The 16,288-nt window shown below is 37.2% G+C and overlaps 1 protein-coding gene across 4 annotated transcripts in view; it reads right to left on the bottom strand.

Moving 5' to 3' along the window:
• Positions 1–16,288, bottom strand: part of sec16b (SEC16 homolog B, endoplasmic reticulum export factor) — a 36,855-nt gene that overhangs the window by 1,970 nt on the left and 18,597 nt on the right. For 2 of the 4 annotated variants that reach the window (XM_073954081.1, XM_068218312.2), the window contains 12 exons: positions 13,708–13,825; positions 13,509–13,620; positions 13,317–13,422; positions 8,731–8,868; positions 8,493–8,606; positions 6,273–6,351; positions 5,756–6,100; positions 5,376–5,401; positions 5,122–5,214; positions 4,814–4,906; positions 948–1,041; positions 456–490 (listed from right to left, as the gene is read on the bottom strand). In XM_073954081.1, the coding sequence (XP_073810182.1) occupies positions 456–490; positions 948–1,041; positions 4,814–4,906; positions 5,122–5,214; positions 5,376–5,401; positions 5,756–6,100; positions 6,273–6,351; positions 8,493–8,606; positions 8,731–8,868; positions 13,317–13,422; positions 13,509–13,620; positions 13,708–13,825 (1,353 nt within the window). The remainder of the gene's footprint in view (positions 1–455; positions 491–947; positions 1,042–4,813; positions 4,907–5,121; positions 5,215–5,375; positions 5,402–5,755; positions 6,101–6,272; positions 6,352–8,492; positions 8,607–8,730; positions 8,869–13,316; positions 13,423–13,508; positions 13,621–13,707; positions 13,826–16,288) is intronic. The other 2 variants (XM_068218313.2, XM_073954080.1) reach the window with 1 other exon arrangement.

Here is a 16,288-nt window from a genome sequence, read left to right on the forward strand (position 1 = left end):
TGCTCTCGTAGATTTTGAATATCGCTCGAAATGACACAATGACTGTATTGAGCTTGTGCGTGGCACTTTATTACAATACTGAGCTCTGATTGGTCAATTATTGTTGTTTATAAGTCATAAATTACCATAAATACCCGTATCCCCCTCAATTCAAGCAATGAGTATATGAATAAAATATTTTTAGGTGCATTTTATTATTATTACTGTTGCTGCTGTTGTTATAATAATTTCTTTATAATGCACTAACATTTCAGTTTTATATTTTTAATTCAATAAATACAGCCTTTGTGAGCAAAATAAGCTGATTTTAAAACATTAAACAATCTTACTGATCCCAAGCTTTGGTTCTGTGTATTTGTGTGTGTTTGTGTGTGTGTGTGTGTGTGTGTGTGTGTGTGTGTGTGTGTGTGTGTGTGTGTGTGTGTGTGTGGAAGCGCATTCCATATGGTTTCTACCTCTGACAGGGTCTGTTGTTGATTCTGACTTTGTCCTGAAAAAGAAATACAAAACTTCTCTGAATCTATCAGACTTGTTCAAGCTCTTGATTAGGTTTTAAAATCTTTGCAAAAAATGATTTCCAGACATAATATTCAAAAATATAGTTACTGCATATAGTTTAGTTTATTCCAGCTAATTTTATTTGACCTAAATACTGAATAATCCACAAGGCAAATTAAGAATTGAATTTATTTGCAGGTATGCTACTGCTACTCTTTGCTTTTCCTTAATTATTTGGTATTAATTATTTATTTTGAGCGACATTATAATTTTTTTATATTGTTAACAATTAATATTAATACTACTTATTCTACTAATTCTCAGGCTCAACTGTCAAACAAAATAACAACCACAGTGATACAGTTTGATTTTGTTAGCTCTTGTTCAATCAGTGTCTATAAAAAACTCAAATAGTGATACCAAAACCAGGCAGAGGCATGTTCACTCACCAGCCCTCTTAGAAAAGGGATTGAATTGGGGCTGTTCAGTCTTTAAGATGGACCGGGGAGGAGGAGGAGGGAAAGGAAAATTGGCTGTTGACTCCTAACAGAAAACAGGCAAACATCATGTTATTAACTGATGTTTTTAACAGTTCACCCAAAACTGAAATTCTGTCATCATTCACCCATACTTCACTTGTCACAATATTTTACTCAAAAAAAGTTGTTTAAAAAATGTTGGAAACCTGTGACCACTGACTTATCTGTTTTATCTATGGAAGTCAATGGTTACAGGGTTTTTCAAATATCTTCTTTTGTGTTCGACAGAAAAAAAAACTCAAAGGTATGCAACCATTAAGGGGGGCTCGTTTTCATTTTTGGGTGAACTATCCCTTTAAACAACTGTTTAGTAAATTGGACCATAACTAGCTACTCCACTTCTTAACTCCTAACTTCAACTAAGGGTGTACTCACACTATGTACAGTTGCCTTGAACTGGGCCAAAGCACGCTTGTCCCCCTTCCTGTCTCCCCTGACGACCTGCACTCACATTACATTTGGGCCTGGGCACGCTTGCGTCATCGATGCTGCGCTGTTCAGAAATCGCTCTCGCTCAGCACAGAGGGGATTTCTTTAGTTATATTGTTTTAATCATTTAGGATGCGGTGACACACAGTCAAATATTTTGCTGAACAGATCAGCCACTTTTGACGCTCATAAACAATCATAAAGTCCTCGTGCTGCAGGAATTAGGAGGTTTGCTAAAGGTGCAGCTGTCGTGCAGTGAGGGGTTTGCGTCTTTAATAAACTGCAACAATTTGAAATTTTGAGAAATTGGGAAATGGTGCAAGATTCGGATGGCATAGTGTGTTTAGGCCCCAACACACGCACACACATCTACATACGTCTCTTATGTATCTTACAAACATACATCCATCTAAATGTCATCACTAGGATCTTTCGTTAAGAGACATGGGTTTTCTATCAGTGCAATATAGAGTAATAATATATTCATTCATTTGTTTTCCTTCAGCTAGGTCTCTATTTCAGAGGTCGCCACAGCGAAATGACCTGCCTATTATTCCAGCATATACACAACAGATGCCCTTCCAGCCACAACCCAGTACTGGGAAACACCCATACACACTTATGCACACACATACAGTCTACAGCCAATTTAGTTTATCCAATTCACCTAAAGCAGTCGTTCTCAAACTTTTTTCATGAAGTACCACCTCAGGAAAAAAATGTCTCTCCATGTACCACCATAATGATGAAGCAGATGAATTAAGAAAATGTATTATTGTCACCCACTTTAAACATTATGAATAGTCTGAACATTACCACTGTGCTCATAGGCTCAAAATAAATAAATAAATAAATAAATAAATAATAATTTAACATTTAAAATGAGCCGTTTAAGTTAATTACAAATGGTAGGCCACTGTTCCTTAAGTAAAAACTGCTGTAGTAATAACAAATAGTAGTCATCAAAATCGGAAAATGTTGCTTGGAGGTCATAAATATAGGCTATATGTCGTCATATTTATATATAAACCATTTTTGATAAATTTTGAAATATGTGTTGCATGTAAACAAGACATATTTGTATGTCTTTGAAATCAAAACATTAACTTACTGTGCATTTTTTACAGTCAGAAAAGTGAGTGATTATGTGAATAAATACACTGCCTGACCAATTCAAATATAATGTATCCATTCGTATGTGCAGAATTTCTGTGATTCTCATCTTAAGTGGACGGCGGAGTTTGTAATAACCACACAGAGAGACTAAGGCCGTACTCACACTAGGTACAGTTGCCTCGAACCGGGCCAAAGCACGCTTGTCCCCCCTCCCGTCTCCCCCGACGGCCCGCACTCACACCACAAATGGGCCTCGGCACGCTTACGTCATCGCTGCTGCGCTGTTCAGAGAGAAGCGCTCTCTCACTCAGCAGCACAGTGGAGATTTCCCAAGTTATATCATTTCAGTTGTTTGTTATGCAGTGACATGCAGTCAAATATTTTGCCAAACAGTCCTTAGGGATGCGGTGACACGCAGTCAGATATTTCGCCGAACAGATCCGCCACTTTTGGCGCTCATAAACAATAATAATGGTCTCGTGCTGCAGGAATGAGGAGGTCTGCTGAAGCCGCGCAGCTGTCGTGCTGTGAGAAGTTCTCGTCTTTAATAAACTACGGCAGTTTTCGTTCACTGAACAGTAAGAATGATCAATAAATCCATTTGAAACAGCCCCTTAAAAGTCACGTCTCGCTTTCAGTTTCGGGCTTTGGCGCGTTTTGCACTCACACACAAGCTTACCGTGCCAAAGCCCAAGTGAACCGTGCTCAGGCACACCTCTTCCAACCGGGCCAGGGCCGATTCAGCGCACTCACACTTCTCAAACGATCCGGGAAACGAGTCTGGGCACGGTATGGATAGCATAGTGTGAGTAGGCCCTAACTTTAATTAGGCTATATTCTAGCTTCAAGCTTTAAGCATGGCAAAATTGCTTAAAACTATGTTCTGTGTCCCACGACATCTGAATCACATCCAGATAAATTAGCCTGAATCTGAAGTAACAAATTAATCGAAAGCCACGCTGCTTTACAAAACAATATACTTTATATATCAAAAACACACATTATTTTACACAACACAAACACACATTTAACACATTTGTAAAAAATTATTTTATCAATGATGCAGCATGGGGAGATTCCTGAGTTTGCAGTAACTGAAATGCCAACACAACAGCACTGGTCTGCAAAAGCGCTTCTCTAGTGTGTTTTTGCTCTGCAAGCGCATTTGCCGCATACCTCTTTCTCTGGCTCTGCGCCAAAGTGGGTTGAATTTTAGCGTCTGATAACGCGATGAAATAAATTAAACATTCTAAGCATACCAATGTAATCACACGCTTTTGGGAACATGTGAATGATTTCACATGTATGTAATCATTCGAGTCAAATGGTGGAAAGTGTATCAATTTCTTTTCTTTCATCATTCAGTATTCCTCCACATACCACTAGAAAGAAGCCCACGTCCCACTAGTGGTACGTGTACCACAGTTTGAGAACCACTGACCTATAGCACATCTTTGGACTGTGAGGAAAACCACGAACACCTTAACGAAACTTACGCAAACACAGAGAGAACATGCAAACTCCACACCGAAATGCCAACTGACCCAGCCGTGACTCGAACCAGCAACCATGTCACCCTTTATACAGTAATTATCATTACATTCTGTTGAACAGTAACTGCCTGACAGACATTTCTTGTTAAGTAAAGGACCATCACCTTTAGCTTATTGCATTCTTCAAACTTCAGCTATAGGAGTATCAACCATAACTAGACACACAGGAACCTTATAGGAAGCAGAGTTATTAGACCACATTGTTAGAAGTAAATGACACATTATTTTAAAATCCTACAGAGACTTAAAAGATCCTAACTTAACACCAGCAGCTGAGCCTTTGGCCATTTTCATTAAACAGCCAAAGATAGAGTTCCCGGTAGAATAGATAGTGTTGCCTAAAGTGACTTTCCTTAGAAAAAAAAAAAAAATTTTCATTAACTCTTGGCCCATGAATACTACCTATTTTCTGATTTATTAATTCCAAAAACACATTGTGAATTGTTTTAGATTAACTGTCGATTATCATATCACTCAAAAACTGTTTATGATTTGTTGATTGCTTCTGTTGTTCTCCTTATTTGAAAGTTGCATGATCGTGTCTACTAAATAGTTGATTGCTGTATAAAATAAGTGTAGAGATGTATTTTAAAAAGGTCATAATGAATGATGTTCCAAATGTAGAACATTAAAATCTAAACACCTCCCAAAAATCACGTCACAGGAAGTGTTATATACCTCTGTGGGAGAATCAGGGTCTGGGATTTCTTCTTTTGGTTCGTCTTTAGGCTTAGATTTGAACCAGCCACTGAACCATCCGGGCTTTGAGGCCTGTTCATGAAACAATATAATATAATATAATATAATATAATATAATATAATATAATATAATATAATATAATATAATATAATATAATATAATATAATATAATATAATATAATATAATATAATATAATATAAGACAAGATAAGATAAGATAAGATAAGATAACATAACATAACATAACATAACATAACATAACATAACATAACATAACATAACATACCTTTGCAGATTGTGTTTTGGTCTTGTTGTCCTCGCTTGGAAATGTCCCAAACTGATTAACCTTTCCAACTGTGGCATCATTTTCACTAGCAATCTGTGAGAATAAGACATTTGACAATTACATACTAGCAATTGTAATTTAAATGAATTTCAGTTTAAATATATACTCATTTCAATTCTACATGCAGAACAACTTCCGGGACTCTCAGGCTTAAAATAAAAAGGAACTGAAATAGATCTATTTGTTTTTCTCACCATTGCCTCAGCAGAAAAGTCACCACCTTTAAAAATAAATACATGTCCTATTAGTGATATTACAACTAATAAACAGTTATAAAAAATAATAATAATGAAGGAAATTTGTCATAATGGTTATTACTACATCTTTAATGTAATAATGTCACAAGATCCTTCAGAAACCATTTTGATAGGATTTTTCAGTGTCGATTCTTATTTTTATCAAAGTTCACACATTGCAAACAAACAGCATTTAATTTGAATAAACGTTTAATGTCACACATACTATAGATTTAATCAAATTATTGAATCAGTCCTGCCTAATAGTTCATAAATAAACAAACAAATAAATGGTATTGTAGATTAAAATAAGAAATCACATCGATAGTCAACTTAACCTGTATCAGTGTAGTTTCTTGGACTTGAACTGGACATAGCATTGTGCAAGTCATCATGGTAAGTGCTGCTATCATTAGCATAGCTTTGCTCCACTGAAACAGATGGAGGTCCAAACATTTCAGTAGGGGTGACTGGAGGTAGTGTCATGGGCTGCTGGGTCGGGTACAGTGGCACTGGGGCAATAGTTTTAGGAGCCTGTTCTTCAGAAGAGTATGAGTGGCTCATTAAAGAGTAAGTTCCCTCAAACTGAGCATCAGTATGTGGTATTGCAGAATAGGGTGGGTTTGAGGATTCAGTTTCAGTGCTAGGGTTGTCAATAGCCTCTGCCTGGCCTTCTGTAAAATCTACAGACAAGTCAAGAGATAAAAGAAATGCATTTTACTGCATGCTGATGACAACTCAACAAATGAAGTTACAGGCAACACTGACAGACTTTGAACATTTTTAGTGACACCCACAGAAGGGGCTCCTAGGGAAGTAGCACAGCTCAAAAAAGATCTGGCATATGTTAGTAACCTGAATACTTGTTGCTGTCCTGAGTCCATGAAGTCTCCTCAGCTGGGGACTGGTACGTCTCACTGCAGTAGTTCTCTCCCTAGGCAAACAGACATGTTATTGATCATGAAACCTCATTATAACAGATCAAGAACGATACAAGGATATTTCCCTGAATTTTGGAAATCATATTTGCAGTTATTTTGGCCAAGATTGTAATCACAGTTATTTAAAACAATTGTGAGTGAGCCTTATGACCAAAAACTTTTTTAGAAAAACCTTTTTTTTCCTTAAATAACTGCGATTCCAGATATGCATTGTAGAGATCATGACATTTTACAATTCTCAACACCACAGCAGAAAGGGAAACATAAAAATAAACAAGGTAAACAGCAAGCAACCTAAAAGGGGCCCTATTATGCCAAAATTACTTTTATATGGGGTTTAAACACATTTGTCCATAGCAGTCTGTGAATATAAGCAGCTTCTAATGGTAAACATGTAATATATATATTTTTTTCAGTCACACTTGATAAAAAATATCTGCATAAACCCTTTGACAGGAATTCTCGTTTTTGTATGCGTCATCAGAGGGGGAAAGCCCCATCCATTAGTGATGATTTCTCTTTTATTAGCAAAGGACGTTAGTTTTGTTTTTGAATTTGCCATTATGCTGACACATAGGCATTTGTAGCTCTGCACTCTTTTAAAAAGAGCACAATCTCATTTGATTTTAAATTGACAGTCACCAAAATGCCACATTAAAACCTGGTTTATACTGCTGCATCAAGTGATCAGCGTGACCCACTGCGCATGCAATGTGCATAGCTGTGGATTTTCTCTGCAAAAACACTTCAGAAATGCTAGCTGGTAGTTGATGTTTAAGTTCCTCTGTGTCGAGTTTCTTTGCTGGTGTTTTATTTTTTCTGAATGCTGCTTTTATATACAAGTGGCTTAAACTTGCTTATTTTGAGGCTGGAATCAGTGGACATGCAACAACTTTAATCATAAAGTAAACCTAAAACATCCAGAGCTCCTTCACAGGACTCCACGCTTGTAACACTCGCTGCATCTGGCTCAAAATTATCAGCGCTACCGAGCCAACCAATCACAGAGCTTGCGCTACGTGTTGTTGCGATGTGCAGTTACATTTTTTGAGAGGTGTGTATTAGCATCGCCGACAGCCACGGCGAGGGCTATGCGACCATACGCCATAGCATACGCGTGCGCTTGACACAGAAGTATAAATCAGCCTTTAGGATCAAAGCATAAAAGGAGCAGTTATTAAACAATTATAAAACATTTATAGTAAGTTACGAAACAACAGCTCAAGCTATCTTTCACACCTTTAAAAATGCAAATAATTCTAATACAATTCAATAATTCAAGCACAAAAATGTAATGTTCCATATTTTTACAAATTTCCATGTAAAATTTGCGAAGAAACAATTACAGCCTGCTAATAAGGGGATGTGATATGATGCAATAATTATTTTATTTCGATAACTGTTATTTCCTAATCATTCAAACTCAAAATTTAAATGTAATATTGAGTAATAGCAAAAAAAATTAATAAAATCAACTTTATCTGGGTCATAAGTTATTAGACTAACCTGTTTCTCGTTTGAAATTGACATCTTTGTGAAAGCTTTGCATTAAGTAAGCTAAGAAAATGTTTCAACCCAAAGCAATATGTTTTATTCAGATCTTTAGAAAGTTGCTCTGTAATAATCTGAAAAGTGTGCACACAGTTAGCCATTGCAAAATAAACCCCATTCAGGCTGATACAAGATCCCTCTGCATGGGATTCTGATCACTTAGTGGGATTTATACTGTAATCATTAGAATATATGTCATAATAACTGTATTGATAGAAACAAATAAAAGTAAAAGATTAACAACTTTAACATGAAAAATGTTTTGTAAAAATATATATGTACAAAGTTATAAACATACACATATTCATGCTCTCTTTAACTCCAGTAACAAGTGGTCACTAGAGACACGTTAAACTGAAGTGTAAATCTGTCTTTGCTGATCACTTCTGACCGTTTCACCCGACACCCAAGATCTAAACAGGACCTTATGATGATTGAGCACTTTGGGGTATGCAAAAGTAAATTGATAGTGTGGACTGTACATAGAGTTACATATGGATGGCATTCATTCTTCCTATAAACAGTCCTGCTAATCTTAAATTGGACTAACAGCTAACATATATATGCTGCGCAAACTTATTACCAGCAGGGTCTGGTGTCTGCAGCGGATCTGCACCAACCAATCGGGGTCCAGGAAAAGCTGACCGTCACCCGTGTCATTGAGCTGTGCTTCGGAGAACTTCAGTCTATCCACCAACTGTTGTAGCAAACAAAACAGACAGACTGACCATGCTGGAAGTGGCATTACATGTGCAATGCATGCACAAACAGAACAAAACTGCAGGATCAGTGTCAGTGTAGTATGCACAGAGGGGCGTTACTTTTATAAGCTCTCCCAATAGCACCACATGGGGTTGGTCTATTCTAAGCAGAGCTTTCCCCACCACTTCACAGTAGTGGAAGGCCTGAGAAACGAGCCCACAGTCCAGCAGCCGGCATGCATACAGGAATTTATACACCTACATGGAAAACAACAGATGAATAAATATGCAATAGATAACAGACATAAGTACAGTCTCAACAACATACAGTGCTCAGCATAATTGAGTACACCCTATTTTGAAAATTTTTACTAATTTCTCGGTGAATATAGGTAATATATTTTGGTGCATTTAAACAAAACAGCATTATTAAATATTTAGTAAAACAATATTGTCGTAAAAATATTTAGAAATTGAAAAATAATATAATTAAATTAAAGCAAAAAAAAAAAAAGTTACAACCTACAAAATTTCTACTTAATTTAAATTTTTTTTTGCTTTTGATTTTTTCTCATTTTTAAACTTGGATGTAACATTTTTCTACAACATATGCATTGGGGTGTACTAGTTTTTAGACCATTATCGCAAGTTATTTTGTTAGATAAGCTCCAGATTTGGCTTCAGTACTGACTAATCTAATGTATATGCGCAGACATAATATTGTATAGCTTTCTATTAAAAATATCAATTTAAAAGATAGATTTGTGGGGGGGGTGTACTTATATACAGTATGCTGAGCGCAGTAACAATGTGGAACAGTTATAGAAAATTACATACAATGTTTAAAAATCAAGAAGCATGCATGCCATTGGAAAGTATTGTCCATCATTTGGAGTCTGCATCATATTCAATTCCCAAAATTGATTTTATATACATGGACGTTATATGTATAAGAATGTTCAATGTTTCTGAACATTCATACAGCATAACAGATCACTTCAGGTGTGTTAAACATCTATATAAAAAAAGTAAAATAGTACACTAAATGCTATTACATTAAGTGATTCAAAATATCTTGTTGAACATATTATCTAGACCAGGGGTGCCCAGACTCATATGTAGGGCCAAAAACCAATTAGCAATGAGAGCTATGGACCAAAGGTAAAGATACAAAACTATTTTACATTAAAGTTGCTGTAGCTAATTTATTTCAGAATATTTAAAAATAAATAGAAAATATTACTTTAAATTGGATAAACTAATGCAGTATATACAGTATATATATATATTTTTTTTTTACAAAGAAAACTGTACTTTTAATGTTTTTTTATTACAACAAAAATAAAATCACATTTTTTTAAATAGCACAGTGGAGTTCAATGCTGAATACACTAGTCAAGCAGAATCAGCTTTTGTCTCTATTTGCTCAATGATATCTCTGCATTGTGCTCTATCTATCGGTAGACAGTATGTGCATTTAAAAAGCTCAAATTCATTTAATTGAAACATTTAATTTGTTTTTTTTTAATTCTGAGCCACGGGCCCTGGTTTGGGCATATCTGATTTAGACCATTGCAAGCGAGATTATATATTTTAGAAAAAATAATGTTTAAAAATGAATAATGCATATGCTTTATATTGGTATATTGAGGTCAATATAAAAACCAGGAGAATCCTTGTTCTGTATAGCAGGAATGCAATCCAAACATGTGATTTAACACACAATCCTTTCTTAAGCCCTGATGGAATAATAAAGTGACCTTTATATGTGTATCTGAAAAAAAAAAAATCTACCGTTTCATGATTAATGTCAACTTAGACACACAACTCACATACTATAACCTACTGTTATTTTTATGCCTACTCTCTATGGCAATTGCATATTTACACCAAAGAGACAATGTGACACCATTCTGATATGCAACACCCATTTTTCATTAGCAAATTTGTTCTTTTCCACTAATTAAGAAAATACTGCATTTAGATTGTTGTTGTTGTCGTTTAATTATTTTATTTCTTGAAGGAAAAAAAAAATCCATGAATATACTCATAATCCATTCCCAGAATCAGAATTCATTATTCTGATTACTTTTCACAAACAAATTAACTGTACGGTCAAAACCTTTGAGAACATTATGGAATAAAAGCTATCCTTTATTATTATTTTGCCATATTTACACTAAAACTCTTTATACATTCTTATGTGTGACCAACAGTGGTGTAAAGTAACTAATTACAAATACTTAGGTTACTGAGTCTGGTTTCTCTCAAGGTTTTTTTCTTTACTTTCGCCAATTCGTTTTTTTCTCGCCTCTGTCGCCACTAGTTTGCATGGTTTGGGATCAGCAGAGCTATGCATCGATGGATTTGCTCTTCAGTGTTTGGACTCTCAGTAGTGATTATTAAACCACACTGAAGCTAAACTGAACTGAACTTAAACACTAAAAACTGAACTACCCTGTTCCAATGTACTATGATATTTTATGTGAAGCTGCTTTGACACAATCTACATTGTAAAAGCACTATACAAATATAGGTGAATTGAATTGAATTACCGTAATTGAGTAGTTTTTCTCCGAATTGTTCTTTACTATGTAGTTTTAAGAATGTGTACTTTTACTCTCATTCAAGTACATTTTTAGTGCTGTATCTGTACTTTTACTCCACTACTTTCCTTCAACCTGCAGTCAAAACTTAACTTATTGTTATTATTATTATTATTTTATTTTTTTTATGGGGATTAGAAAAATCAGTCCTGTGATTCCTGTTTAATCAAATTACACATAGAAGAGCTGCGTCCCAAATGGCACACTATACACTATGCACTCATGCACTATGTACTTATGCACTTACACACTCAACTCAACAGGATAGTATATGTATGTAGTGTCATCCCAAATGGCACACTAATGTTTTTGTACTAAGCGGAAATTCAAACCGTTAAACTGATGACGTTTGACGGTTGCCAAATCAGTGAAATAAACGACCAAATTATCAAATAACACCTGCCGTGAGTATAAACGCATTCTCAATCGGTCTCAAAATAAATAAAGTTATCCAACATGTGCTCCGCCCCTTCCGCTACGTGAGCAAACCTGCGGTTGTTCAGTGCGTGAAGTGTCCATCATTACACACTTCACTTTACTGGTGAATGAGTGCATCATCCGGGTAAATAAAGTGCACTTATTATTTTTAGAGTTTTCAGTGTAAACACACTACTTACACTATTTATACTACAAAATGGCGTAAAATAGTGCATAAGTATGCGATTTGGGATGCAGCTAAGGTAATTTGCCTCACAATGAACTACCTCAAGACATGGGCGATTCATAATTGCAGCAAACTGTTTGAAAGAATTAAAAGCGATGTCCGAAATCTTTACAAGCATTGACCCAGAGACTGTTTAGATGCATGTCACTGACAAGAAGATGACGGATGTTAACTGTATGATGACCGAAATGACCTTAAACACCCAGCAGGTACAAGACGTCAACATGTCATCAGACTGACGTTGTAACCTAACTTTATGGGTACGTTGCACTATGTTTAGAAATGAAAATCAGGTTTACATCAGAACCCAATGTCAGGCTGGTGTCAATGTCCAACGTCCAACCTAAAACCAATCAAATATCAACATCTAATGATGTTACAGGTTGACATTGTTTGGACGTTACCACTATGACGTCTATCAATTGTTGGATTTTGGTCGGTGTCAGTAGTGTAGTGGTTAGTGCGTCAACCCGGATTCGATTCTGACTCGCGGTCCTATGCCGATCCTTCCCCTCTCTCTGCTCCCCATGCTTTCCTGTCAATTCTCTCAACTGTCCTATCAAAAATAAAGGTGAAAACCCAAAAAAAAATTATAAAAAAAAAATGTTGGATTTTGGAGGAAGGAATGTCAGTATTTGATGTTAATATGACACTGGTTTAAGATGTTGGCTCGATGTTGGATTGTGGTCACTTTCCAACACAACCTAAAATTTACAAAATATCAATAACATTTGACCTCGTTATTGGACATCAAAATAACACTGTCCATAGACGCTGGCTAATATTTATATAACAGATATTTTTACTCTACTTGCACTACATTTTAGGCAAGTAATGGTACTTTTACTTGAGTATGATTTTTCAGTACTCTTTTAACCACCAGTGACCAACTGAAATGTAAAAGCTGTGTAAAACATTTCTCAGAAAAGAGCGGGAATCAGTAGACATGCATGAACATTTATTTATTATTATTATTATTATTATATATTTTTGACAGTATTTTTCATGCTAAAAGTAAAGTATGATGTGTATGACTACCACATAATTAAGAAACAACTTAAAGGATTGGTTAGCACTGCAATCAGTGAGTCTTTTAATATGCATCAGATCATTTTTGTTCTCCGTATGTGTGACATTTTTTGTTTTCTTTAATCTTTTTTGTCCTTAACAGTCATGAATAAAAAAAATACTAATAATAATTAAAAAATAAAATAATTTTTTTTGTACATTTGGAATTGTTGTCTTTTGTAGTTTTTATATTAATTATTTATGTAAAATAAAAAGTAAATGGAATAAAATACAAAATAATAAAAATGGTGACATCATTTGTAGTTATTAGTTCTTATTTATTTATTTATTTTTTATTTATTTATTATTCATTTATTTTCTTTTTTTAACACATATAAATGACTCTTTTCAGATTCCTGAAATGTTACCTGAAAAGCAGGAATGACGAACTCAGCATTTCCAAGCCGCTGGCAGTACTCAAACAGTTCAGTACAGCGAATGGCAGAGTTGTGACAGAACTTGGAAAACATTACACTGCAATCAAAGGATTAAAAGGGAAAGCAATCTGAGTTTGGGAACTTAGCCATTCAGACATTGCAGCCTTCACACTGTACCCTCACCTTTGCTTACTACCCAAAAGAACCAGACGTTCTGATCTATTTCTGTACCAGCCAAAAGGACATTGAGCCGTGAGGTAGCAAATGTGTGAAGCAAACAGCATATCCCTGGAGGCTGAGATGAAAACATTAGAGTAAAAAACTGTTCATTAATTATTTAATTTAAGATATAAATGTGACATAACACTGGATTGGACATCACCTAGTGTATCGCCCATGGCGATGATGGACCTGTGATGTATGACAGGGTCTGTTGTCTCATTGGACAGCATAACAGCCAGGTGTGGTCGCCAGTCTCCCCACTTCTCACTACTCCAGGACTGCAAAGAAATACAGAAATATTTAGGTCAAAAAAGATGATAAAAGAAATATTTGGAAATCAGATATGACAGAAGCTCTGGATTACACTTGACACTGTTATCACAGTGTAAAAACCTCCAGGTTACGTACGTAACCCACATTCCCTGAATAGGGAACTGAGACGTGTGTCTGTATAAACAGACTTTGGGAGTGCTTTAGATGACCAATCACTTCTGAAGATATGAAAACGGGCCAGTGAAATGGCAATTGAATTGGCGGAGTCTAGCTCCACAGCTGAAACTGATGAGCCAATTAGGGCTATATCAGTCGGCTCTGTGAGTTAGCTCGTCAGAATTTTGCCTGCTGAAGAGCCGATCGCTCAGCTCCCAGCTGGAGACTCAGGTGTTGTGGCTGTGGAGACACACGTCTCCGTTCCCTATTCGGGGAACGTGGGTAACGTACTTAACCAGGACGTTCTTCTTCATAAGGGAACTCCTACGTGTGTCTGTATAAACAGACTTTGGGAGACTGTATGGAAAGTGCCACAGCAACCAAAGCCCGTTGCGCTCCTGATGTGTAGTTTGCCAAGCCAAAGCGTGAGCGCACTGACATTACCAAGAGCGCAACCTTCCAACGTCCCCTAGGCCCAACATATTACCATTACATGAAAATAAATGTTTAAAGTTTAATCGGGGGTCGTAAGTTTGCTTTTACCTAGCTAATATAGACTATGGATTTTTTGAAATACGACAGTACGTTGGGAAAGCGTCAGTCCCCGCAATAACTGGGAGGAAACTGGCTCCACTTGAAGATTACAGAACCTCGCGAATGTGTTAGGTGTCGCCCAACCCGCAGCTCTGCAGATATCTGTGAGAGAGACGCCGCATGATAACGCCCATGAGGAAGTGACACCTCTTGTAGAGTGCTCTCTCACGTTAGGAGGGCTCGCCAGCTGGCCCTGGCATAGATAAGCGAGGGCGATGGCATCAACTAACCAGTGGGCCAACCTCTGTTTTAATACCGCACTTCCCTTCTGCCGACCACCGTAACAGATAAAAAGCTGTTCACATGATCTTACATTTTGCGTTTGTTCCATGTAGGCGCAAGGCGCGAACGGGACAAAGCAGTGAGTGGGTTGAGTCTGCCTCCTCCGAAGGCACCGCTTGCAGGTTCACCACCTGATCTCTAAATGGGGTGGTAGGAACCTTGGGCACATAGCCAGGCCGGGGTCTCAGGAGAACGTTAGAGTAACCAGGCCTGAATTCAAGGCACGATTCGCTGACCGAAATGCCTCCAGATCCCCAACTCTCTTGAATGACGCCAATGCGATCAGCAGAGCTGTCTTTAGAGGGCCATGAAACCCCCTCGTTTCAGCAGGGTGTTTTCACACCTCTACTTAGTTCGATACGAACAAACTGAATAAACAAAGAGCACTGGTCGCTCACTTACCAAATCTGTAGAGACAGGACAATCACCAGCAACTAGAGCAGCGTCTTTATGAAGAGAAGACTACAAGCGAATCCGGATTTCAGCGTTTGCAGATGAGAACAGCTCTCAGGTAAACAATGTTCCTCCTTAGACACTTAAGTTATTGTTGTCGAGCGTCGTGTACACTGTTAATCCACACGTGATCCAGATGAGCTCTCACAGAGAGAAAATGAAAACGAAACTTAATGGCAGCAAACTATAAAAGCAACACTTCACGCTTGTTTTGCCAACACAACGTGGCGTCTCTGTGGTGTAAACACGGTAACACTAATGAATATTAATGAAGTTGCACAATAGAGCGCGCTGATTGGTTTGAACCAAGCCTTACTCATGCATTAATGCAACACACTGTAAGACGTAATAAGACTCACTCTGGCACAGACGCCCAATCTGCACGCTGGAATACACGCAATTATGTCATGAGCATGACGCAGCTTCAAAAATTCGTTTCAAACAGGAAGTACGAATTTGCTTGAAATAACGCAAAAACAACCAATTTACACTTTTTAGTGAAATATAGGTGTCCTAATAGTGTTTTTAGCAGTGTGGGACACATATACGACTGTCAACAGCTCAAAAAATGTGTTTTGGTGTTTCGTGACCCTTTAATGACAGAATTTTGAGAGATACTGACTCGAGTGGCTCGAACGGATCTCTCTGCAGACCCGCTAGGACTAGAGAGAGATCCCAAGAGGGCATGGGGGGGGGGGGGCAGATTTAACCGCTGCGTGCCTCTGAGGAATCGGATGATTAGATCATGCTTCCCGAGCATGTTGCCATCTACCGAATCATGGTGAGCGGAGATCGCAGCCACGTAAACCTTCAGTGTGGAGGGTGACAGCCTACGGTCCAGCTTATCCTGAAGGAAGGATAACACAATGCTAATCTGGCAAGTTCGGGGGAAGCACACCACTCAGAAAATAGACTCCACTTCAGGGCGTAGGCATGGCTCGTAGAGGGTGCTCTAGCCTGAGTGATTGTGTTAAGTACCGCGG

This window comes from Danio rerio, chromosome 6 (assembly GCF_049306965.1).
Source record: "Danio rerio strain Tuebingen ecotype United States chromosome 6, GRCz12tu, whole genome shotgun sequence".
In the NCBI taxonomy this organism is placed as follows: domain Eukaryota; kingdom Metazoa; phylum Chordata; class Actinopteri; order Cypriniformes; family Danionidae; genus Danio; species Danio rerio.